Source organism: Macaca thibetana, chromosome 16 (genome assembly GCF_024542745.1).
Source record: "Macaca thibetana thibetana isolate TM-01 chromosome 16, ASM2454274v1, whole genome shotgun sequence".
Classification (NCBI taxonomy): Eukaryota; Metazoa; Chordata; class Mammalia; order Primates; family Cercopithecidae; genus Macaca; species Macaca thibetana.
Genome location: NC_065593.1, coordinates 31,226,211 through 31,249,942, shown reverse-complemented (window position 1 = coordinate 31,249,942; position 23,732 = coordinate 31,226,211). Strand labels below are relative to the sequence as shown.

The following is a 23,732-nucleotide window of genomic DNA, read 5'->3' as shown; positions in this document are numbered from 1 at the left end:
AAATCAGTGATTTATTTATTCATCAAATAGGTATTATGCTTCACTATATGTCAGGCATTGTGGTTGTCGCTGGAGATACGCTGGTAACTAACACAGACAGTGGAATATAAAACTGACCAATTCCATCTGCATGACCCCAGGTTCATTATTTCAACTGGGAACATCAATTTACCACCCAGGAAATGTCTAAGACACTCCCAACTCAACCCCATCCTGCATCTCCCTTACATTATTCGTTCAAGGTATATAAATTAGGCACATGCTATGCGTGCGACCATATTTCCCTCCAAGCAAAAACACATGGCAAAGGGGTATATGTACTGGTTTGGGGATTGATAGAGAAAGTCTTACAAATATATAAACACTGAGATAGAATTATATATTCAATAAATCACTTTATTAAAAAGAACACAATAAGAGATAGAGACTAGGTCTGGAGGCTCATCATGTTATAATCATCATGTGCTAGGATTTGGTTTAAATCAACCAACAAGACATGGTCTGACATCAGTTTACGATCTGAGAAGACACTCTAAAAAAATCTGCCATTATAGGATTGTTGTGAGGATCAAATATAATAAGTTGTGGTACAGAACGTATAGTGTGTGGTACCTAGAGTCAGACTACCTGGATTTGAATCCCTGCTCTGCTAGTCATCAGCTTTATGGCCTTAGGAAAATTGCTTAACCTCTATTTACTTTGGTTTCTTCACCTGTTCAACTGAGAAAGTATAATGGTAACTAAATCATAGGGCTGTTTTGAAGAGTAACAGTTCAAACATGTAAATTATGGAAATTGGCACATGGTGGTCACTCAATAAATATTACTTATTGTGAACTAAAATTTGTGTAGCTGCTAATCCATTGTTAGCATGAAATAAAAGCTTGTTTCCAAACTCCCACATTGCCTTTATTAAACTGTAAATTTCTTGAGAAAAACTAAAATAAAATCAACTGGACATGGTCTAGATTTTTGAAGAGCAAATTACATAGATAACTAATTATAACACACTGTGCAGTAATCACAGAGGCAGAGGATGCCCCTAGCCAGAACACTGACTGATTCAGCAGTTTCCATTTCCTTTTCTCGCCCTCTGCAACTCACAGAAGCCAGCTCTCAGAAACAGAATCACGAGTATGGAGGGGGTTCCCCTAAGAAGGGAGTGAGGGAATGCAATTCGGGGTATCAACCGAGAGCTGGGGGGCAGAGGGTGGGGTGAGAAGCAGGCATTGCTGTGATGTAGGTTTCTAATGAAACAAGGGACAGAGATACCTTTATTTGGAACTGGTAGCAATAGGGGAAGATACATGGATGCCAAAGCTCCGGTGAAACCTACCACGGCCCCTGATCTTGCCTCTGCTTCTCCTCCCTCAGGACTGGCACTAGCCATCATTGGGGTGGGATGGAAACAGAGCTCATGTGCATTGAAAGACCTAACTCTACAGACACTTAGGAAGGACAGAATTCCAAAGGCGTGGTCCCCTTGGCTTCTGTCCTTCATTGTTCTCCAGCATCAAACATATCAACTCTAACCCCTTTGTGGGGAATTCAAGGCCTGTCCTGGTTTGGTCCCAACTTAGCTTTATTATCCGTATTCGCCCCCACCGCTCTGCAGCTCCACTGAAGCACCCCCTCCTTCCTCTGAGCCCACAAAGTCACACCCAGGACTCTGCCTCAGCTGGGCCTCCACTGCCCACCCATCTATAGACGCCTAAATCCCGGGCAGTTATCCAGACACAACTAAAGTTCCATCCCTTCCATGAAGCCTTCCCCAACCCTCTGGTGGAAGGTCACTTCTTCCCCTCGTGGGGTTCTGAGCTTTCATTTCTTTTTCTACTAGGAGTCTTAGCACTTTCTGCTAAGTGCTACAATTACCTGTTCACATACTCTACCTGCCCCCACGAGACCAGGGGCATCTCAGAAACAAAGATCATTAAAACCAACTAAATCTATTTCTCATTATAAAATGAGGTATGCTGATTGATTGTGAAAGAATACAATAATAAAATATGGAAAATTTTAAAAAGCATATAATATGGCTGAGAAGGTAGAGACCCTTCCACACCACTGAAATTATGTATTGAAAAGAATAAGGAAAAACCTGCTTCAGTTTGGCATGGTTTATGTAAGTACAGTATAGGATCCTTAAAATGATTCAAAGAAATGGCAAATCAAGACTTCATTTTGGCAAAGGCCGTTGAACTGAAACTTTAGCATATTTATCAATAATTTCTTTCAGATTAAACAACTGACCACAATCCACTTTCAGCCAGTAATGCTGGAAATGTTTTAAAACAAAATTAGTTCATAAATTTGTGGGCTGACCAAGAAGGTAATAAAGTCTCACTAAATAAAGTGAGAAAAATTCAGAAAAAGAAAAAAATAAGAAAATAAATCACCCGTGGACCTAAGCACTATTCATTCTTTAAGGCATGTACTTCCAAACTTTTTAATTTTTCATATATATATATATTTATACAGTTCTTCAAATTTTATAGAATTTGTATAATGTTGTATCTTGCTTTTCCTACCCACTGACGTTATAAGCATATTTATGCCACTTCATTCATTTTAGGGACTTAATAATAAATGACCTAGTGGATAATTTATCATCCCCTGAAGGAGAGAAATGAGCTTTGTTGATTTTAGAGTTATAAATGATGCTGGGTCAGGTGTCTTTATGTTTGAAGATGTCTCCATATTTGGGTTGTTTCCACAGAACTCTTTCCTAGAAGTGTGTTTTTTTTTTTTTTTTTTTTTTTTTTTTGAGACGGAGTCTCGCGCTTTTCGCTCAGGCTGGAGTGCAGTGGCGCAATCTCGGCTCACTGCAAGATCCGCCTCCCGGGTTCACGCCATTCTCCTGCCTCAGCCTCCCAAGTAGCTGGGACTACAGGCGCCCGCCACCACGCCCGGCTAATTTTTTTTTTGTATTTTTAGTAGAGATGGGGTTTCACCATGTTAGCCAAGATGGTCTTGATCTCCTGACCTCATGATCCACCCACCTCAGCCTCCCAAAGTGCTGAGATTACAGGCATGAGCCACCACGCCCAGCCTCCTATAAATGTTTTTTTCTAGGTTAATGGCTACAAATATTTCTAGGCACCTGACATACTGACACCCACCTCTGAAGTATTTTTATGATCCACAACTAGCATTTAACACAGCGCCCTAGTCACTCCGTGACTAATAAATAGACAAATGACTGAAACGTGACCTCATGCTTTCTATTCCTCAGCTTTCATTCAGTTCCTTGCCTCTGGGAGGAGGCGGGGTGGTGCAGCCCTCCACAGCATCAGCCCATCAACCCTACCCCTGTGGTTATAGCAGCTGAGGAAGCAGAAATGCAGCTCTGTGGGAAGGAATGGGACTGGAGAGTTCATGCATAGACCAGTTCTTTTTTTTGAGGCAGAGTTTCACTTTTGTTACCCAATCTGGAGTCCAGTGGTATGGATCTCAGCTCGCCACAACCTCTGCCTCCCAGGTTCAAGCAATTCTCCTGCCTCAGCCTCCTGAGTAACTGGGATTACAGGCATGTGCCACCACGCCCCACTACTTTTGTAATTTTAGGAGAGAAATGATTTCTCCACATGGTCAGGTGGGTCTCAAACTCCTGACCTCAGGTGATCCGCCGCCTCAGCCTCCCAAAGTGCTGGGATTACAGGCGTAAGTCACCATGCCTGGCCTCATAGACCAGTTCTTATGAGAAAGGACCAGCTAAGAATAGCCTTGGGTTGACACACACCCCTTTTCACACTCACAGGAGAAACCATTTCCCCATGAAGCTAGAACCAGTCATGAGTTGAGAGTTGAGAGTTAGAGAATCGCTCAGAGATGCTATTCTTGGATATCCTGAGCCCCTGTGGTCACCGGGGACCCTGGGTTGTGCAACACACAGCATGACAGCATCACTGTGCTTAAAAATTTCCTTCCTCACCCCCAGATTCCATTTCCCCATCCGCCAGGGCTGCCTATAAAGAGAAGGAGAGATGGCTTCAGACTTCAGGAGGACACAGGCAGCAGAGAGGGGTCAGTCCCTTCTTGGCTGTGCCGACACTCGAGCCCACATTCCATCACCTGCTCAGAATCATGCAGGTCTCCACTGCTGCCCTTGCCGTCCTCCTCTGCACCGTGGCTCTCTGCAAGCCGGTCTTCTCTGCACCACGTGAGTCTGAGTTTCGTTGTGGGTTTCACCAGTCTCTGGCCACGGTTAGACCACATCAGTCTTTTCTTGTGGCCTGAGAGCCCCCAAGAGAAAAAAAGGAACTTCTTAAAGGCTGCCAAACACCTTGGTCTTTTTCTTCACAACTTTTATTTTTATCTCTAGAAGGGGTCTTAGCCCTCCTAGTCTCCAGGTATGAGAATCTAGGCAGGGGCAGGGGTCCCTTGTACAGATAGAAAAACAAGGTTGGAAACAAGTCAGTTTACAAGAGGCAGAATCCAGGGCTGGTTACTTCCCAGTGGGGCCTGTTGTTCACTCTCCAGGTCACCTTAGGTCTCCCAGGAGCTCTGTCCCTTGGATGTCTTATGAGAGATGTCCAAGGCTTCTCTTGGGCTGGGGTCTGACTTCTTGAACCAGACAAAATTCCTTGAAGAGAGCTGAGATAAGAGAACAGTCCGTTCAGGTATCTGGATCTCACAGAGAAACAGAGAACCCACTATGAAGAGTCAAGGGAAAGAAGGAAATAGACAGAAACAAAGACAGAAACATTTCTCCACAAAAACGCCCAAATGCCTTCCAGTCACTTGGTCTGGGCAAGCCTGCCTTCCTCAGCCGCTCGGGGATCAGAAGCTGCCTGGCCTTTTCTTCTGAGATGTGCCTCAAGCTCATTCTCTTCCTTTCTCTGCAGTTGCTGCTGACACGCCGACCTCCTGCTGCTTCAGCTACATCTCCCGGCAGATTCCACAGAATTTCGTAGCTGACTACTTTGAGACCAGCAGCCAGTGCTCCAAGCCCGGTGTCATGTAAGTGCCAGTCTTCCTGCTCGCCTCTAGGGAGGTAGGGAGGCTCGGGTGGGGGCAGAGACAGGCCAGAAGGCCATCCTGGAAAGGCCCAGCCTTCCAGAGCCTATCAGGGATACAGGACCCAGGGCTCCGAGGTGTGACCTGACTTGGGGCTGGAGTGGGGCAGGTGTTACAGAGTCAGGAAGGGCTGTCCCAGCCCAGAGGAAAAGGACAGGAATGAGGTAACAAGACCCTCTGAGAGCCCCCCTCCCGGAGTCCCTGACAGAAGCTCTCTAGACAGAGATAGGCAGGGGGTCGCTGAGAGAGGAGCAGGCCCTGAGCTGCACAGGACAGAGAGCGGCCACGGTGGGCCCGGGATTCCCCTGCTGGATTCCCCAGTGCTTAACCTTCCTCCCTTCTCCACAGTTTCCTAACCAAGAGAGGCCGGCAGGTCTGTGCTGACCCCAGTGAGGACTGGGTCCAGAAATACGTCAGCGACCTGGAGCTGAGTGCCTGAGGGGTCCGGAAGCTTCGAGGCCCAGTGACCTCGGTGGACCCAGTGGGGAGCAGGAGCCTGAGCCTTGGGAACATCCCTGTGACCTCCACAGCTACCTCTTCTATGGACTGGTTGTTGCCCAACAGCCACTGTGGGACTCTTTTTAACTTAAATTTTTATTTATTTATACTATTGAGTTTGTGTAATTTATTTTCGATTTCACAGTGTGTTTGTGATTGTTTGCTCTGAGAGTTCCCCTGTGCCCTCCCCCTTCCCTCACACTGTGTTTGGTGACAAGTGACTGTCATTGGCCAAAACCAAAGCCACCAGACTGAACAATGTGTATCGGATGCTTTTGGTCAGGGCTGTGATCGGCCTGGGGAAATAATAAAGATGCTCTTTTAAAAGGTAAACCAGTATTGAGTTTGGTTTTGTTTTTCTGACATATTAAAATCACTGGTTAAGAGGAATCATAGGCAAAGATTAGGAAGAGGTGAAATGGAGGGAAACTGGGAGAGATGGGGAGGGCTACCACAGAGTTATCCACTGTACAACGGAGGCACAGTTCTGGAACATTGAAACTGCGAATATGTTATAACTCAAATCGTAATATGCATGCTCTAGGAGAATTCACTCCTTGAATGGACACCGTTAAGTTGAGTGTTCCGTAGCGCATATTCATGATGAATCAAGCTTTAATAGCAATTACTTACACTATGGAGGCTTACTCCTACTGAGTGCTTTTTATGCATTGTTCATTTAATCTTACCAATGCAATAGTACAGCTTAGGCACTATTAATACCTCCATTTGACAGAAAAGTAACCCAGGGCTCAGAAAGGTTAGGTAACTTGGCTGAGATTACACAGCATGTAAAAGGTCAACTCCTTTCCAAAACTGGACTTTTATTGAACTACAGACTATGCTATTAACCACTGGCAAATTTATTTCCCCAAACATGATCCCCCTATACTCAAATCTTACCCTATTCTTTAACAGATTGTATTTCATCCATTGCAAGCACTTCCTGTCAGGATTCTGAGTTGACATAGAGTGTTTGAGCAGTGATTGCTTAAGCCACTTACATCAACATGTTCAGGTGTAGACCTGGGAATTGATATTTTTATCAAGCTTATGAGATGTTCCATAGCCTGTTAATGACTGAGAGCCACTGTCAATAGAATTCACCACTGTTTTCTAATGTGGTAAGTATCTGCATATGGCAACAGGTATATTATATATTATTTCTCTAGAATCTACACTCTACAAAATAAATAGCTAATGTTAGAGAAGAAAAAGACAACCAGCTTCTGTGTGGAGCAGGATGCTGTCTATAGGTTTACTGTGAAAGGTAAGTTACTTAATAGATGGATTGCCTGCATTATATGTACAAGAAGTGCACACTAAGCTAGGGTCCTTTTTGCAGAAGAAAGAGAAATTCAAAATATTTGTGTGAAAACCAAATGTGTGTTAATTTTTATGAGCTATGCTTATTTCATTTTGTTTAAAATAATCTAATTTTTGTGTCCAAACATGTTTAGAATTGTACAGTTCAAACTCTTCAAAGCGTAATTAAACACCACTACTTGGCAAATATTAAAATGCACATACTATGTGACCTACATCCCGTTTGACCTGATCCCATTTCTAGGAATCTGCTTTATAGAAACACTGCCAAAAGATAAGACTATGTAGACATGAGGATATTCTTTGCAGCATGGTTGGTAAAGAGCAAAGAAATGCAGTCATCAGTAGGGGATTAACCAGTAGAGGATTAAGATGTCCAGTGGAATATTCTATAGTCAGTGAAAAAAAAGCAGCACACACATCTATATCTGTGGAAAGTGTCCATAATATTACATGTAAAAGGTATATCTATTTACATGCAGTATATGCATATATATTCTCTATGTATGCTACAGAACTATCTGTAAAGGATATTATTTTGTTTTTACTTTGAAAGCCATATACGCATATATATTTACATAGGCAAATATTTGGAAAGATACACATCAAATAGCTAACTATCATTTCTTTGAGGAAATGAGGCTTTTTTTTTTTTTTTTTTTAGGAATGAGGGTTTTTTTCCTTTTTATATTGTGCACTTTCAAAACTTTGAGTTATTTTCTGATTAACTTGCCTAGCTTACCTCTCTGGTCTCATCTTGCCTTATTCTTTGATGGGTGATATTCCATCCATCACCACCACTTTCTGGTCAGGATTCTGAGTTGATGCAGAGAGGATAGAGCTCAGCCTGGCTTACAGCGTTTTGATGCCATGAAGGCTTTCATATAATGAGGGTACAGCAACAAACACGTCCTTTTGACAAGGCTGTTTCTCTCTCCCTCTCTCTTTCTCTCTCTCTCTCTCACAGACACACACACAGACACACTCACAGACACACACACACACACACACACACACACACACACACACACACACACACAGAGGAGCAGCTTTTGTCCCCATAGACATAGTGAAGGTGTCATCATTCCTTCTTTATTGGCTTTCAGGAGAATATAGGTGCACACAACACTTGCCTGCACTGAATTGTTTCTCAAGGTCCAGAACCCCAAAGCTAAACAAAGTTTAATCATGCCCGACATTCCCTAAATACGAGTGTTATGAACAAACAGAATAGATTGAACAAAGACCCCTGTTAGGGAACGGGAGAATGGGAATTGCATTTTTAAGCAGTTCAGCCAGTCTGACAGTCCCTAGTTCTCCTCCCTGGGGGAATGCCCTCCATGGACAATCTGAGATGTGCAATGTGGAGGATCTGCTTTCTGGAGGCTACTGACTTGCTGTCTGTGTGAGTTAGCCTGAGGTTGCCTTCGGTATTGTGTAATCAAGGGCTGTTTGGAACCAGTCTCGTGGTTTCTTTGGCAATGTGACTTCATTCTAATGTCCGTAGGCTACTATTTGCTTCTGATCAATTCCATGGGCCAGGTAGCCAGAAGCAGAGAAGTTGTCAGTTGCATAGTTCACATTTGCATTTTAACTGGGATTGGGAATGTGCACTTTCTTTTTTCTTGTTCTTTTTTCTTTTCTTTTCTTTTTTTTTTTTTTTTTTTTTTGAGAAGGAGTCTCACACTGTCACCGGGGCTGGAGTGCAATAGTGTGATCTTGACTGACTGCAATCTCAGCCTCCCAGGTTCAAGGGATTCTCCTGCCTCAGCTTCCTAAGTAGCTGGGATTACAGGTGCCTGCCACCATACCTGGCTAATTTTTGGGATTTTTAGTAGAGACGGGGCTTCACTATGTTGGCCAGTCTGGTCTCAAACTCCTGACCTTGCAATCCGCCTGTCTCCCAAAGTGCCGGGAATACAGGCGTCAGCCACTGCACCCGGCCGGAGATGTGGACTTTCTAGCACAGACCTCACTACCATTGTCACCTCGACCTCCCAGCCCCTGGCGAGAGACCTCTGCTTGCATCTTGGCTCATGTGGAGGTGATGAATATTTGACCCTTGGCCTTGTTAGGTCGCTCATCTTCCTGTCTCTGCTCATATTAACTTTATCTTCCAGTAGAAAATTCCGCATTTACAGCCCTTCAAGTCTCCAGATTACTGGATTCTCAGTCAACAAGTTGGAAGGGCCTTTTTAACCAAGTTCAATTTCTTCCTTTTTCAATTTCAGATGAGCCCATTTCAAAGTAGCCTAAACTCTTTCTTAAAGGACCTCACTGATGTAATACATAGCTACTAAATTCCAATATTCAGAATCTTTTCTTTTCCTTTTTTTTGAGACAAAGTCTTGCTCTGTCACCCAGGCTGGAGTACAGTGGCATGACCTTGGCTCACTGCAAGCTCCACCTCCCGGGTTCACATCATTCTCCTGCCTCAACTTCCCAAGTAGCTGGGACTACAGGCGCCCACCACCACGCCCGGCTAACTTTTTGTATTTTTAGTAGAGACGGGATTTCACCGTGTTAGCCAGGATGGTCGATCTCCTGATCTCGTGATCCGCCTGCCTTGGCCTCCCAAAGTGCTGGGATTACAGGCATGAGCCACCACACCCAGCTTATATTCAGAATCTTTTCTATCAAATTCCTTAATGCTGCAGCCTTGGTATTTGGCACAGGCTTTTGGCACCAAAATAAGCCAGACCATAGTTCAACCAGCACGTGCAATACTTTGTAATGGGGATTGCAAAAGGTAGTGCCCAGACAGGACAGCATGGTGAGTATCTCCTGGAAACATGGTAGCAATGCACATTCTCAGCCCCACTTCCTTTCTTAATGGACCAGGGCCCAGCAACCTGTGTTTTAACAAGGCTCCAGGTAATTCTGATGCGTGTAAGGTTTAAAACTCCCATTTCACAAGGTCCTCACCAAGTCACCTCCTACTTTCTCGTTTCAGCCAGTTCCACACTTCAGTCAGGGCCTGTGACTTTTAACAGACCCTGTGTCTCTGCACAGATACAGATTCCTCCTCTTTCCTGGGAACTGCACCCACAAAAATACATTATGTGGGATTGACCACATCCCAAATGCTAGGTGGGTCCTGATTAAAATAAGCTGATTTGCATCTTGAGTTTTTTAAACTTACCACAACATAAGCATTTCTCATGTCATTGCATTGTTTGTAAAGGCTGACTAATAGCCAATCAAGGGAAGATCCCATAATTTTCTTAGCCATTTCCATATCATAGGCAATTTAAATTGGGTCCAATTTTAAGTTGTTGTAAATATGCTGGGGACCAAATACACTTATGCATTGTTCTTTTTTTCCATATTTGAATTTATTTCTATAGAGAATAGATTCCTAGACATGGACCCTCTTGGCCAAAGGCTAAGAACATTTATTTCAAGGTTCCTTATGCATATTAGTACCCATATTAAACGCATCTTTAGGTCCTTTGCTTAGCACATATCTCTCTTGAATGAACAGAGGTCTGGAAGCCTGAAATGAACAGAGGTCTGGAAGCCTGGTTGTACTCTCATTACTCAGTAGTTCAGGCTTCGCTAACACAGCTCTGTCCATCTGCGTGTGGTTTAAGTTGGGCTCTGCTGCTCAGAACTCCTGGCATCACTGCATAAGTCAAGTCTACACCGTTAGAACAGCTGTGGGATAACACAGAAGTTTCCGCTCTGCCAGGGGAAACTATGACTACAGAGCTTTAGTGAGGAGGAACTAGCTAAGTGGTCCTGGGTGACACCAATATCTCACCTCCTCTCGCTGTGGAAACCACTTCCCCATCAACAGCCCTAAGACAAGTGAGCACTTGAACTATTCTCGCAAATACCCTGAGCCCTGTGGCTACCAAGAACCCCTCGCATGTGCGAGTCAACAAGACACCACAGTGCTTACAAAACATCCTCTCTCATCAGCCCCGGTTTCCATCTTCCCATGACTCAGGGCTCACCTCTTAAGAGGAGGGGACACAGCTCGGACACCGCAGCTGGCGACTGAGCGCCCAAGGCCTATCCTCTGCTCACACTCTTGGGCCCCCGTGTCCTCCTATCCTGGGCCTCCTCTCACGAGTCTGTCTTCCTCCTGCCTTTGCTGTTGTTGACCTCTGGCTGGGGTCAAACCGCATCACCAAAGTCCAAGGACAGAGGTACTCAAGTGAAACAGGAAACTTCCTAAGGGATTTTCAAAATGCCCTGGGCTATCTGTTCAGGAAGATTTTCTTCCCCAAAGTGTTTTCACTTTCTATTCTATAAACCTTAAAGGCAGGGTACGGTCTTGTCCTACTTAGGGAAGGAGAACATTGAGTAGGTTTCAATAAGGGGCAGAACCCAGCTACAATCACTTCCCAGTGGCCAGTTGAGTCACGAAATCGCCACAGGTCTGCCTCACAGGTGACTGGCAGAGACGGCCTCTGGTTGGAAAAAATCTCTCTTAGACCACATTATGTTCCCGCAGTAGAGCTGGAATAAGAGCAGACTAATTAGCTGCAATTCCTACAGAGGGAGATGGAGGCCAAACATAAGGCTCAAACAGAAATGGAAGGGAAAAGTGGGGAAACAAGAACTCCCCAACTTTCTGCTGGTTCTTCTCACCCCCAAATCCCCAACTTCCTGCTGGTTCTTCTCATCCCCAAGTCCCCAACTTCCTGCTGGTTCTTCTCATCCCCAAATCCCCAACTTCCTGCTGGTTCTTCTCATCCCCAAATCATCCCCTAACAGTGCTGTCTCCATCTACTTCCTCCTGATTTTATCACTGGGTAGAAGGAGTTGGCTCACTCGTCCCCAGTGAAAAATGACCCAGGGTCGTGGTGCTCCTTCCCTCAGAATGCCCAAGTGCCCAGGCACCCAAGGGTCTGCTGCTTTTCCTAGGACCCCCAGAAGACCCCTAGCAGAATGGTAGATGGCAATTATGAGACTCACAGCTGGTGCCAGGTAAGGGCTGGTGCTCCTGCCCATCTCTGGAGAGAAGCAGGACCGGAGCGGGGCAGCCTGCAAGGGCACCAGCTGGTATGAGGGCCCTTCTGGGGACCCCAGGCCTTGGAGGTCCTATCTGGTGGCGGGACACAGGGAAGGGCCACAGAGGTGTTTTCTGGCCTGACCTGGGGTCTGCAAGGAACCAGGGAAGAGCTGCCCCCGGCAGAGGGAAGACAGGAAGTGTCAGCGGGAGGAGGCTGCCTGAGGAGACCCCCTGAGCCACTGAGGAAAGGTCTAGGGACATAAGGTTGGACAAAGAGTCCTGAGCAAGTGGACAGGCCCCACGCTTGCCAAGGCAAACAGGAGAAGGCAGCATGGGACCAGGAATTCCCTTGCTGATTCCTCAATTTTTATAACTCTGTCTCTTTTAACAGCTTCCAGAATGAAAGTGGCTGAGGCTGGAGGTCTGTACCAACCCCACCGAGTTCTGGTGCCAAGTTCATCACTGACCTCAGAGTCAAATCCCTGAGTGACCTGGAAGCAACAAGACACTGTTACATCTGTGCCAGATTAGGAAGCAGGGACCCAGGGACGTCTCTTCAATTCCTGAACCTACCCCTACCCAAGCAACCACACTCTGGGACTCTTCTTAACATGCATTTCAACTTACCTAGATTATTAAATTTTTGTAGTGTATTTCTATGTGTTCTTCACTGCTTGTCTGAAGGGATCCCACAACACCCTCTGCACCCCTTCCTCAGCCCCTCCAGTCATACAGTGGCTGACACATATTCAGGCATATGGCTATTCTTTGAGGCTCTCATACAAGGTGGGTGGTTACATTCAGTTTTTTCTAGAGGACATTGTTCCAAAGCTGTCAACCAACAAATATTTATAGAACATTATTTATCATTTCACTGTTCATCTATGTAAAATAATGAATTCATTTTGAGTAAACCAGTCTTAAACTGTTGGTGATTCTATTGGCTTTGTTTTGTGACAAAGCAAGGCGGTGGGATGGGAGGGGAGGAGTAGAAAACTCTGAAGAGGGGAAGTCAGCAGAAAGGAAATGACAATAATGCCTCTCCCCAAATAATGAAACACTATTTTATAAAACAATGACTATTTTATGAAATATTATGCACCCAGTATATAATGCATATGCACTAGGTAAATTCATGCTTGAAATATTCATGCATTTAAGTTTATTTTTCTCACAAGTCAAGATCTCTTAAAAATTATTCATTGTCCTTCAAATTCTAACAATGTCTCCAAGGGCTAAGTCCTATTAATACTCCCATTTGATAGAAGAGGAAATGTTGGCTCAGAGAGTTAAAACAACTTGTCTGTAGTCATGCAGCGAATAAATAGTGTAACTAATATGCAAACCTATGAGCAGCCCAGAACCTCCTGGGATGGTTGTTTAAAATGCTCACAAGAGAACTGGGTTTGGATGTGGGAATCTGGATTTTTACCAAACCGCCAAGTGATACACATGCAGACTAAAGACAAGAAACTACGGAATTTGTCAATAAGACTTTTTTTTTTTCTTTTTTTTTTTGAGATAGTCCTGCTGTGTCACCCCGGCTGGAGTGCGGTGGCGCCATCTCGGCTCACCGTAACCTCCGCCTCCCAGGTGAAAGCGATTCTCCTGCCTCAGCCTCCCGAGTGGCTGGGACAACAGTCGCCCACCACCACACCTGGCTAATTTTTGTATTTTTAGTAGAGATGGGTTTTCACCATATTGGCCAGGCTGATCTCAAATTTCTGACTTTGAGATCTGCCCACTTTGGTCTCCCAGTTTGTTTGTTTTGTTTTGACTTGTTTTGAGATGTAGTCTTGCTCTGTCACCCAGGCTGCAGTGCCGTGGTGCCATCTCGGCTCACTGCAACCTCCGCCTCCCCGGGTCCAAGTGATCTTCCTGCCTCAGCCTCCCAAGTAGCTGCGATTACAGGTGCATGCCACCACACCCAGCTAATTTTTGTATTTTTAGTAGAGACGGGGCTTCACCATGTTGGCCACACTGGTTTTGAACTCCTGAACTTGAGAGATCTACTTGCCTCGACCTCCCAAAGTGCTGGGGTTACAGGCATAAGCCACTGCACCCGGCCTCAATGAGAATTTAACCACTCTTTTAAAAATAAGATGCACATGGTAATAGACATCAAACCTGGGTATTATTTCCTAGAATTCATGCTCCACAAAATCAGTGGTTAACATTAGAGAAAGGAAAGACAGTGAGCCAATACACACAACGAGACTTCTATTGTGAATACAGAATTATTTGACAGATTGCCTGGACTGGAGTTAAGAAACTATGGTCCTCAGAACAAATCTAGCATGACCCCTGTTTTGTAAACAAGTTTTGTTGAAACACAGCCACTCCCACCCTTTTACACATTATCTATCCCAGCTTTCCAAGACAAAAGTGGAGTCACATTGTTGCAACAGAGATTATATAGCCCACAAGACAAGAATACTTACTATCTAGTCTTTTATAGAAAATGTTTGCTAACTCCTGGACTATGTTTTAGTATATACATTTTTTTTTTTTTTTTTGAGACGGAGTCTCGCTCTGTCCCCCTGGCTGGAGTACAGTGGCGAGATCTCGGCTCACTGCAAGCTCCGCCTCCCAGGTTCACGCCATTCTCCTGCCTCAGCCTCCTGAGTAGCTCGGACTACAGGCACCTGCCACCACGCCCGGCTAATTTTTTGTATTTTTAGTAGAGACGGGGTTTCACCATGGTCTCGATCTCCTGACCTTGTGATCCGCCCGCCTCGGCCTCCCAAAGTGCTGGGATTACAGGCGTGAGCCACCACGCCCGGCCAGTATACACATTTTTAAGTATAAGAAAGGCTGACTCAGGATTCCTGCTGTAAAATGCAAGGGGGAGAAATTCAACATACTTGTGAGAAATGCAAAATATATTAACTTTTTGATAAGCCCTAGTTACTTTGTGTGTTTTAAATAATCTATATTTTAGTATCAAAAAGTGACATTCTGGTAATCAGCATTTTTGAAGAGCAATGACACAGTCTGTAGAAAAATTTAAAATCTGGCCGGGCGCGGTGGCTCAAGCCTGTAATCTCAGCACTTTGGGAGGCCGAGACGGACGGATCACGAGGTCAGGAGATCAAGACCATCCTGGCTAACACGGTGAAACCCCGTCTCTCCAAAAAAAATACAAAAAACTAGCCGGGCGAGGTGGCGGGCCCCTGTAGTCCCAGCTACCCAGGAGGCTGAGGCAGGAGAATGGCGTGAACCTGGGAGGCGGAGCTTGCAGTGAGCTGAGATCCCGCCACTGCACTCCAGCCTTAGCGACAGAGCGAGACTCCGTCTCAAAAAAAAAAAAAAAAAAAAAAAAAAAAAAAATTTAAAATTTACATACTCTTCAATCTGTCTTATTTCTAGGAATCTGTTTCAAGAAACACTATATAAAGAAACAAAGGAGGGCCAAACACGGTGGCTCACTCCTGTAATCCCTGCACTTTGGGAGGGCGAGGCAGGTGGATAGCTTGAGGTCAGGAGTTCAACTGACTCCTGGCCAACATGGTGAAACTTCATCTCTACTAAAATACAAAAATTAGCCAGGCATGGTGGCAGGCTCCTGTAATCCCAGCTACCTGGGAGGCTGAGGCAAGAGAATTGCTTGAACCTGGAAGGCAGAGGTTGCAGTGAGCCGAGATCATGCCACCGCACTCCAGCCTGGGTGACAGAGTGAGCCTCTGTCTCAAAAAAAAAAAAAAAGACACAAAGTGTTGGCACATCGCTGTTGTTTGCAGGTCTATTTGTAAAAACAACCAATAGAAATAAATTCTTTAAAATATGAATAGTTTAAACCATGATGGTATAGCCACATAATAAACATGACATTACTGAAAATAATAAAGTAGATACACATACTGAAATGAAAGGTGATATTAATGTATTATGATATTATATTGATATATTATGATACTATATTAATGTAAAACTATTTTGTATATAGAATATACATTCCATATGTGTATCCCTATAGCAATCTCTGTATTATCACATATTTATTATATAACTGTATATATAATAATATTTGCTTTGGAAAAGCTATATATTTACATAAACATAAGAAGGACATTTGATGTGATATATCCCAATCTATTAGACGTGATTTCCCTGGCAACCATGACTTTTAAGAAATGGGGATCTCTACTTTTCATTTTCCATTCTTTGTGCTTTGATTTTCATAAGTATAAGTATGTGATTTTAAATTCAAAAACCAAGATTTGAGAAGCTGGGGCCTTGCACTAAAAACTGGTTCTCTCTTAGTTCTCTTGAACCACTTGCTCTGGGTCCCCCATTGAGGGGGATGAGCTTTGCAGAGAAGCAGAGCCCCAGCATGTACCCAGCTGCTTAGGGCCCAAGCCAAGTGCGCAAGCTTCCTGGGGAGCCTAGTGAGTTGAAGGCACTGCAAATCCTCCCCAAAAGAGGCATCAGTTTTTGGTGGATCCTTGAGTCCAGGAAGGCAATAGACAAGACATGAGGGTTCACCGGAAGACACAACAAAAATGCAGTGAGGAAGGGCTGCAGTCAAAGGTTTTATGCTCCACGAGAAGGGGTTCTCAGGGCTCTAAGTAGCAGGCAGAAGATTTATTGCATGTGTGGTTAGGTGATGGTGGCCTACAGTTTTCACTGGGAACTGGCATCAAGAGTAACTCGACCTCCTACTCATGCACGTTTCTCTCTGTCTCTTTGTGTTTTGTGTCTCTCTCCCCATCTCTCTCGCTCCTTATCCTCTAGCCTCCTCTGTCTCTCTCGCCATCTCTCTTCCTCTCTCACTCCCTTCTCCCCATCTTTCTTTCTCTCTCCTTCTTTTCCACTTCTCTCTCCCTCCTCATCTCGCTGCATGCCACTGTTCACGCTTCTTGGGATCCACATGGATGGGCGGACACGAGACTCCTAGGCTAATTTTCAGGCACAAGCACAGGGCTGCAGGACCTTTGTTCCCCACCTCCCAGCACCCTCAGAATGAGAGGTGTGGGGTGTGCCCGTGCTCTCCTGGGTGGGCGCCTCACACTCCAGGAAGCAAAGTGCAGGACAAAGCTGGCTCAAGTGACATGCCCATGTGGCTGCCCGCTTCTAGCTTGGGATCTGCTGAGGCCAGAGGACACCTGCCCAGGACACACCCTGCACCAGGGTGGGGGTAGGGGTGGGTTTTGGGGTGGGAATGGGGATGGGAACAGCCACTGCAAACCAGTCCCTGGCTGGCTTCCTGCCCTGCAACCTATCATGCAAGGCCTCCCCTCCCACCCCTACCCCTGCCTCTCACCACCTCCACCCCTAGGCTGTCCAGATCCAGGCTCCAGAAGTCTCCGAGGATCCAAGAACTAAGGGCAACCACTGGGCTCCTCAGCCCCGAGTCCATGTCAGTCACCCCGCTGCAGGCTGACAAACCTTGGCTGTCACTGATCCTCCACCCCAAACCAGCCACAGCCCCATCACCCTACCAGCATTACCACCTCCTCCTAACCACAGCCCTGAGAGCTCTACTTCCTGGTAAACTTCCCCCTTCCCACCTTGGTCCAGGCAAGCCCAAAGGCCAGCGCCCTCCACCCACCCTTCCTGGGGGCCCCTCTACTGTCTGCTTGCCCAGATGTCTTCACCTGGCTTTCCCAAGCTAGAACAGATGACAGGGATGAGCCCCCCGCCTCTGCCAGGAAGATTTGCCAAAATGTTCTCCATTTAGAAACAGGGGCAGTGACGGGGCCTAGGGATGACCCCACGGTTGTCACTCAAGCAGCAAGAAGGGCAAGGAGCCCAGTTTACTGCCCTTACCCTTGGAGGACTTGGCCGGGGCTTCACAAGGCCCTACAGGGGCAGCAGGGGGGCAAATCCACCCTTCTCTGGAAGAAGTAGCCACCATCCCCAGGAAGCAGCAGATGGGGGCGCACTGGCAGAGCCCTCGCGTGCTGCAGTGCAGGGCCAGCAGGTCTGTACTCAGCCTTAGCCCTGGGGAGTCGCAAAATAGACTGAGACCCTTACAGGTTTGGCTCCGAGTCCCCACCCCAAAACTGATGTAGAATTGTAATCCTCCTGTGTCAAGGGAGGAACCTGGTGGGAGGGGATTGGATCTGGGGACAGTTTCCCCCGTGCTGCTCCCCTGAGAGTGAGGGAGTTCTCAGGAGAGCTGATGGTTTTAAAGTGTGGCACGTCCTCGTTCTCCACTCACTCCCTCCTGCCGCCTTGTGATGAAGGTGCCTGCTTCCCATTCGCCTTCCGCCATAATTGTAAGTTCCCTGAACTGTGAGTCAATTAAGCATGTTTCCTTTATAAATTACCCAATTTCAGGTCTTTCTTTATAGCAGTGTGAAAACAAACCAATATAGACCCCTTCCCTGAGGTGCCTTCTCCTTAGGTAACCAGCTGCCCCCATGCTCTTCTGCCCCCTGGTCTTTCTGGTCCCCTCATGAGGCCCCAAGTGATCCACATGGCCAGCCCCAGCCCCATCCTACTGCAGGCCTGTGTGGCCGCTGGAGAGCCCATGCTCATTTCCTCACCCCGAGGGGGCCTGATATGCTTTCTGGATCCTGGAGGAAACTGACCCCCTATTCTCATGCCGGTGCAACTTCTTCCAAGACCTCAAAACTGGACAATGTGAACTGGTCTTTTTTCTTGTCTCCTCTTGCTAGGACTGTCATTGGGACAAGCATAGATGGGCGTGGGAGTAGAGGACAAAGTATCAATGGATGAATGGACAGTAGTCCAGGGAGTATATCCCTGTCTGTACTGAACTGGGCCGTTCCTCCAATGAGCAGCCTTCCTGAGTGAGTTTATACAGTCATTCCTTGGTATCCATGGAGGATTAGTTCTAGGGTCCCGGGGATGCCAAAATCCATGGATGCTCAAGTCTCTGACATAACATGGCCTAGCATTTACATACAAGCTATGTACATCCTCCCGTATACGTTAGACCATCTCTAGATTATTCATCATATGTAGTACAATGCAGATGCTATATAAATGGTTGTGATAACTATATTGTTTAGGGAATGAAGAACAAAGTGTGCACATGTTCAGTAGAGACATAACCACCCAATTTATTTTCTGAATATTTTCCATCTGCTGTTGGCTGACTCCACGGAAGCAGAGCTCCCAGATACGAGGGCCAAGTGTGCCTTGAGAGTAGGGTGGGTGAGGTTGCTAATGAGTACAGGGGAGCAGGTGTCAATCAGGAGGGCCCTGCACTGGGGCATCTGGACGCCCTGTCTCAGGACCTGAGACTCTGTTTGGATGGCACAGGCCGACTTAGCCCAGGCTGGTCTAGACTTCGCTTGCATCTAGAAGCCTGAGACCAGCCTGGGAAACATAGGTGGACCCTGTCTCTAGAGAAAAGTCAAAGAAATTAACCAGGCATGGTGGCGTGTGCCTATAGTCCCACCTAGTCAGGAGGCTGAGGCATGAGGATTGCTGGAGCCTGCCCATGAGTTCCAGGAAGCAGTGAGCCATGAGTGCACCACTGCACTCCAGCCTAGGTGACAGAGTGAGACTTTATCTCTTAAAAAAATTAAGAAATTTAACATAGGTACAATCCAATTAACTAAATAATAATGCAAACTATTATCTAAGGTTATTAAGGCTGGAATTGTCCCATTTTTGCCCAACTTCTCGTACCTGTCCCAAGATCCCACCTCGGACTCACCCTCTGCCTTCAGCTCATGTCTCCTCAGCTTCCTCCAGATGGTCCAGCAAACACACACCTGGGCTGAATGGTAGAGCTGATTGCTCATACACAAGGGTAGACCCGTGGGCAGGCGTTTTCAAATTTATACTGTAAAGGAGAACGCCCTTTGAGAAACACTTTGACAGTGAATCTAGGCCTCAGTATCCATCAGCTGCTCTGGTGAATTTTGTGGAAGCTCAGTGAACACCTGCTCTGCAGGGTGCATGTGAAAGGGGTGAGGATGAGTAAGCTGCAGATAAACAAAACAGGACACAGGGGCCCTGTCGAAGCTCTATCCCCTGCCTTCAGCACTGACGAATCAAATAAACTCTTAGGGAATGGTGGCCACGTGCTGGGCCAGCCCCAGGTTCTCAGGATATGACAGTGAGTGGCGCAGAGCCAGGCCTTGCCCTCGGGGAGCTCTCCAGCGTACACCTCCCTCTACCCTCCCAGCACCCTGCAAAGCAGGCATCAATGTCACTGTTAATGCACAGAGGAGGAACCTGATGGTTAGACAGGTTCATGGGTTTTCCAGGGTTGCACGGCTTCTGGGGGACGAATGTGACCCTGAGGACAGGGCACAGGCCAGTGTAATGCCAGGTCAGAATGAGCTGTGATCTGTGCCACGTAGAGGCCTAGGCCAAGGTGGGAGTGACTGATGGGAGTCGCTGAAAACACTCTTGGGTCCTCACCTGCCGGCTCCCAGGAGTCCGGAACTGCCAGGAGGGTGGTGGCAGGTCCCCCATCCTCAGCTGGGTGGGCCCGGATAGAATAACAAGGCGAGGGCACATTTCCCCGGCCATTCCCTCCAGGTGCAGCTGTGACCTGCTCATTCCAATTTTGTGGAAATGTTTCCACACACACACAATTGCAAGTAGCAGTGGACGTGGTGAGAGGCGTTTGGACATGGGATAGGCAGTATTTTGGAGGCAGAGCCTCCAGGGCTCGCCGATGGGTTAGCTGCAGGGCTTGAGTGGGGAAGGAGAATCGAGGATGATGTGTTCAAATCGGTCCATTCACTTCCTCTGTGCCACACCTGTGCTGGGCACTGGGAGAGACAGATGAGCACAGGAGTCCCGGCCGGGGGGAGGTGTGGGAGGAAGCCCAGGGTGTCTGGGCACGGTAGGAAGTCAAGAGTGTCTACTGGGAGCTGAGGGCTTATGTCCACCTGGGTGCCATCCAGGTTCTCTGCATGGATGAGTATAAGCTGAGCTGCCTGGAGGAGGAGCAGCTGCTGTTGGTGGTGACCAGCACGTTCCGGAATGGAGACTGCTCTGGCAACGGAGAGGTGGGTGGCATGAGGTCTGGATGGTCTAGGGGGTTTTAGGGCGCAGGAGGACCCAGGAAAGGGTCTGTGGGATGCAGGACGTCCTATGGAGGGCGTTTGGAAGTCAGTGCTCAGGTCACTCTGGGTCACTCAGGTCATTTGCTGGTCTCTGTCATAATTTTTGCCACAGGAGAGTCCCACCTTTCCTATGACATATTTTATATATTTCTGTGAATGGCCTACCTGTTTATATTTACAATTTCGTGTTTAAAGGAAACTTGTATCACTCTCACAAATGGAGAGCCAACAAATCATAAATTCAATGAAAACAAAATGAAGTCAATGAATTTTAGCTAGATACTATTCCCTGACCAAGCAAGGCCTGCTGGAGGTGGTACAACTGTTATGCCCAGACCGTTTGTTCCCCAAAGAAGACCACCAGAGTCCAGTGTCAAAGCCAAGCGGCAAAGATCTTTACAAGTTCGAACTTGGTCCCTCCATTCCACAGTATACAAGAGGGCCCCGAACAATGCGAGCATTTGCTTTTTATAGCCTGAAAGTTGCAGGGGAACAAAGAAATTCTTTTTTTTTTTTTTTTTTTTTTTTTTTGAGACGGAGTCTCGCTGTGTCTCCCAGGCTGGACTGCAGTGGCGTGATCTCGGCTCACTGCAAGCTCCGCCTCCCAGGTTCACGCCATTCTCCCGCCTCAGCCTCCCAAGTAGCTGGAACTACAGGCGCCCGCCACCACGCCCGGCTTTTTTTTTTTTTTTGTATTTTTAGTAGAGACGGGGTTTCACCATGTTAGCCAGGATAGTCTCGATCTCCTGACCTTGTGATCCACCCGCCTCGGCCTCCCAAAGTGCTGGGATTACAGGCTTGAGCCACCGCGCCCGGCCGGAACAAAGAAATTCTTTTGGCTCCCGCGCTTTCAGTAACCTTGAACGGCTGTCTCCTTATCGGAGACTTTCCAGGTGGTGTTTGTACTGGGCTCAGGGAGTTTTGAGCCCGGGGCTGAGGAATGTGCCTAGCTCCTTTCACAACCAGGGTTTGAATTGAGATCTGCCAAGCTTCTGAGTTTATTCTCTTTTCCCCACACCAGGGTTCCTCAATACTGCATTACTGACATCAGGGGCCAGACAGTTCTTTGTGATGGGGCTGTCCTGCGCCTGGCAGGATGTTTAGCAGCTTCTCTGGCCTCCACCCACTGGATGCCAGGGGAATGCAGAAGAGGCTCCTCATTCTCCCATTTCATCCTCAGGACAATATCCAGACTCGAACTTTTCACATCTTCTCCCAGTGTATCACTTGTTCTCTTTGCTTCCTGCTTCCCTTTCCTGGCTAGCCCAAGTCCCACAGTGTAACTCATGGACTTCTTTCTTCACCTTTTTCAACTTTCTCACTTCCTCATTCTCTGGGACACAACAACTTGTCTATTGGTCATCAAAATTCTTTCACCCAGCCTATTTCAGGTTGGGTGGTAACATCCAATGGTAACATCAATCCCAGCTTACAACTTTATTTCTAGAGATAGAGTCTCACATTTTTGCCCACTACTGGGCTCAAGGCATCTCCTGCCTCCATCTCCCTAAGTGCTGGGATAACAGCCATGAGCGGCCATGCCTGGCCCCAATTCATAACTTTCTATGTGACCTCAGGTATGTTACTTAAACACTCAGAACTCTGGTTTCTGCATTCATAGGTTGGGATAATACCTACCCCTTCCAGTGCCATTTTAAAGATGTCACATAATACCTTACACAAATACACATAATACAAATAGTTTCCCACTCAGGACAGTGCCCAGTAACTGTGGTTCCCCCACCTTGCCCTCTCCCTACCAAGCTCCCTTTCCACCTGCCCTGCAATTCCCTTCCGTGTTCTCTGTCATGTGTTTACACACCTGTCTCTTCCACTAGAATCAGCTTCTCAACAGCAGCGCTATTGACAGTTTGGGCAGAATCATCCTTCGTTGTGGGGACTGTCCTGTGCGTAGTAGAATGGTCACAGCGTCCTAGTCTCCACCCCACTCGATGTCAGTAGCACCCTCCAAGCTGTGACAGTCAAAAATTAGACGTTGTCAAATGTCCTCTGAAGGACAAAATCACCTCTAATTGAGAACCGCTGCACTAGAATGATGGCTACCAAAGTTTTTGGAGCAAGATCTACAATAAGAACCATTTTCTATATGTATATACACACACGGTATGTGAAAAAACTTCATTAAGTCATTCTTCCCCTTGCATGTCCCACTCTGATACGTTCTGTTCTGTTTAAAAAACAATGAGTAGGTCGACCATAGTTGCTCACACCTACAATCCCAGCACTTTGGAAAGTCGACGGAGGCTGATCACGAGGTCAGGAGATTGAGACCCATCTGGCTGACACGGTGAAATCCTGTCTGCACTAAAAATAAAAAAAAAAATAAAAAAGTAGCAGGTCGTAGTGGCAGGAGCCTGTAGTCCCAGCTACTAGAGAGGCTAAGGCAGGAGAATGGCATGAACCCAGGAAGCAGAGCTTGCAGTGAGCGGAGATGGCGCCACTGCACCCCAACCTGGGCGACAGAGAGAGACTCCGTCTCAAAAACAAGCAAAAATACCAAAGCAAACAAACACCAAAAAAAAAAAAAAAAAAAAAAAAAAAAAAAAAAAAAAAGGCAGGGCGCGGTGGCTCACGCCTGTAATCCCAACACTTTTGGAGGGCAAGATGGGCAGATCACGAGGTCAGGAGATTGAGACCATCCTGGCTAACACGGTGAAACCTCGTCTCTACTAAAAATAGAAAAAAAATTAGCCGGGCGTGGAGGCAGGCGCCTGTAGTCCTAACTACTCCGGAGGCTGAGGCAGGAGAATGGTGTGAACCTGGGAGGTGGAGGTTGCAGTGAGCCGAGGTCTTGCCACTGCACTCCAGCCTGGGCAACAGAGCGAGACTCCATCTCAAAAAAAAAAAAAAAAAAAAAAAAAAAAGGAAGCAAACTGGGTATGTGCTGTTAGAGGTGGTGTACGTTT

The 23,732-nt window shown here is 46.6% G+C and overlaps 5 protein-coding genes across 6 annotated transcripts in view; 3 read left to right on the top strand and 2 right to left on the bottom strand.

Moving 5' to 3' along the window:
- LOC126939306 (TBC1 domain family member 3G-like) overlaps positions 1-23,732 on the top strand; it is a 574,604-nt gene that overhangs the window by 159,369 nt on the left and 391,503 nt on the right. The window lies entirely within an intron of this gene.
- Positions 1-23,732, bottom strand: part of LOC126939305 (TBC1 domain family member 3G-like) — a 259,422-nt gene that overhangs the window by 100,839 nt on the left and 134,851 nt on the right. The gene's annotated exons all lie outside the window — the stretch shown is intronic.
- Positions 1-23,732, bottom strand: part of LOC126939304 (TBC1 domain family member 3G-like) — a 292,702-nt gene that overhangs the window by 215,292 nt on the left and 53,678 nt on the right. The window lies entirely within an intron of this gene.
- LOC126939317 (TBC1 domain family member 3B-like) overlaps positions 1-23,732 on the top strand; it is a 203,332-nt gene that overhangs the window by 159,369 nt on the left and 20,231 nt on the right. The gene's annotated exons all lie outside the window — the stretch shown is intronic.
- LOC126939308 (C-C motif chemokine 3-like 1) overlaps positions 3,886-23,732 on the top strand; it is a 332,180-nt gene continuing 312,333 nt past the window's right edge. The window contains exons 1-3 of one of the 2 annotated variants that reach the window (XM_050764541.1): positions 3,916-4,162; positions 4,848-4,962; positions 5,368-5,849. In XM_050764541.1, the coding sequence (XP_050620498.1) occupies positions 4,087-4,162; positions 4,848-4,962; positions 5,368-5,458 (282 nt within the window). In that variant the 5' untranslated portion in view covers positions 3,916-4,086 and the 3' untranslated portion in view covers positions 5,459-5,849. Of the gene's footprint in view, positions 4,163-4,847; positions 4,963-5,367; positions 5,850-23,732 lie in introns of those variants that run through there. The other variant, XM_050764542.1, reaches the window with a different exon arrangement.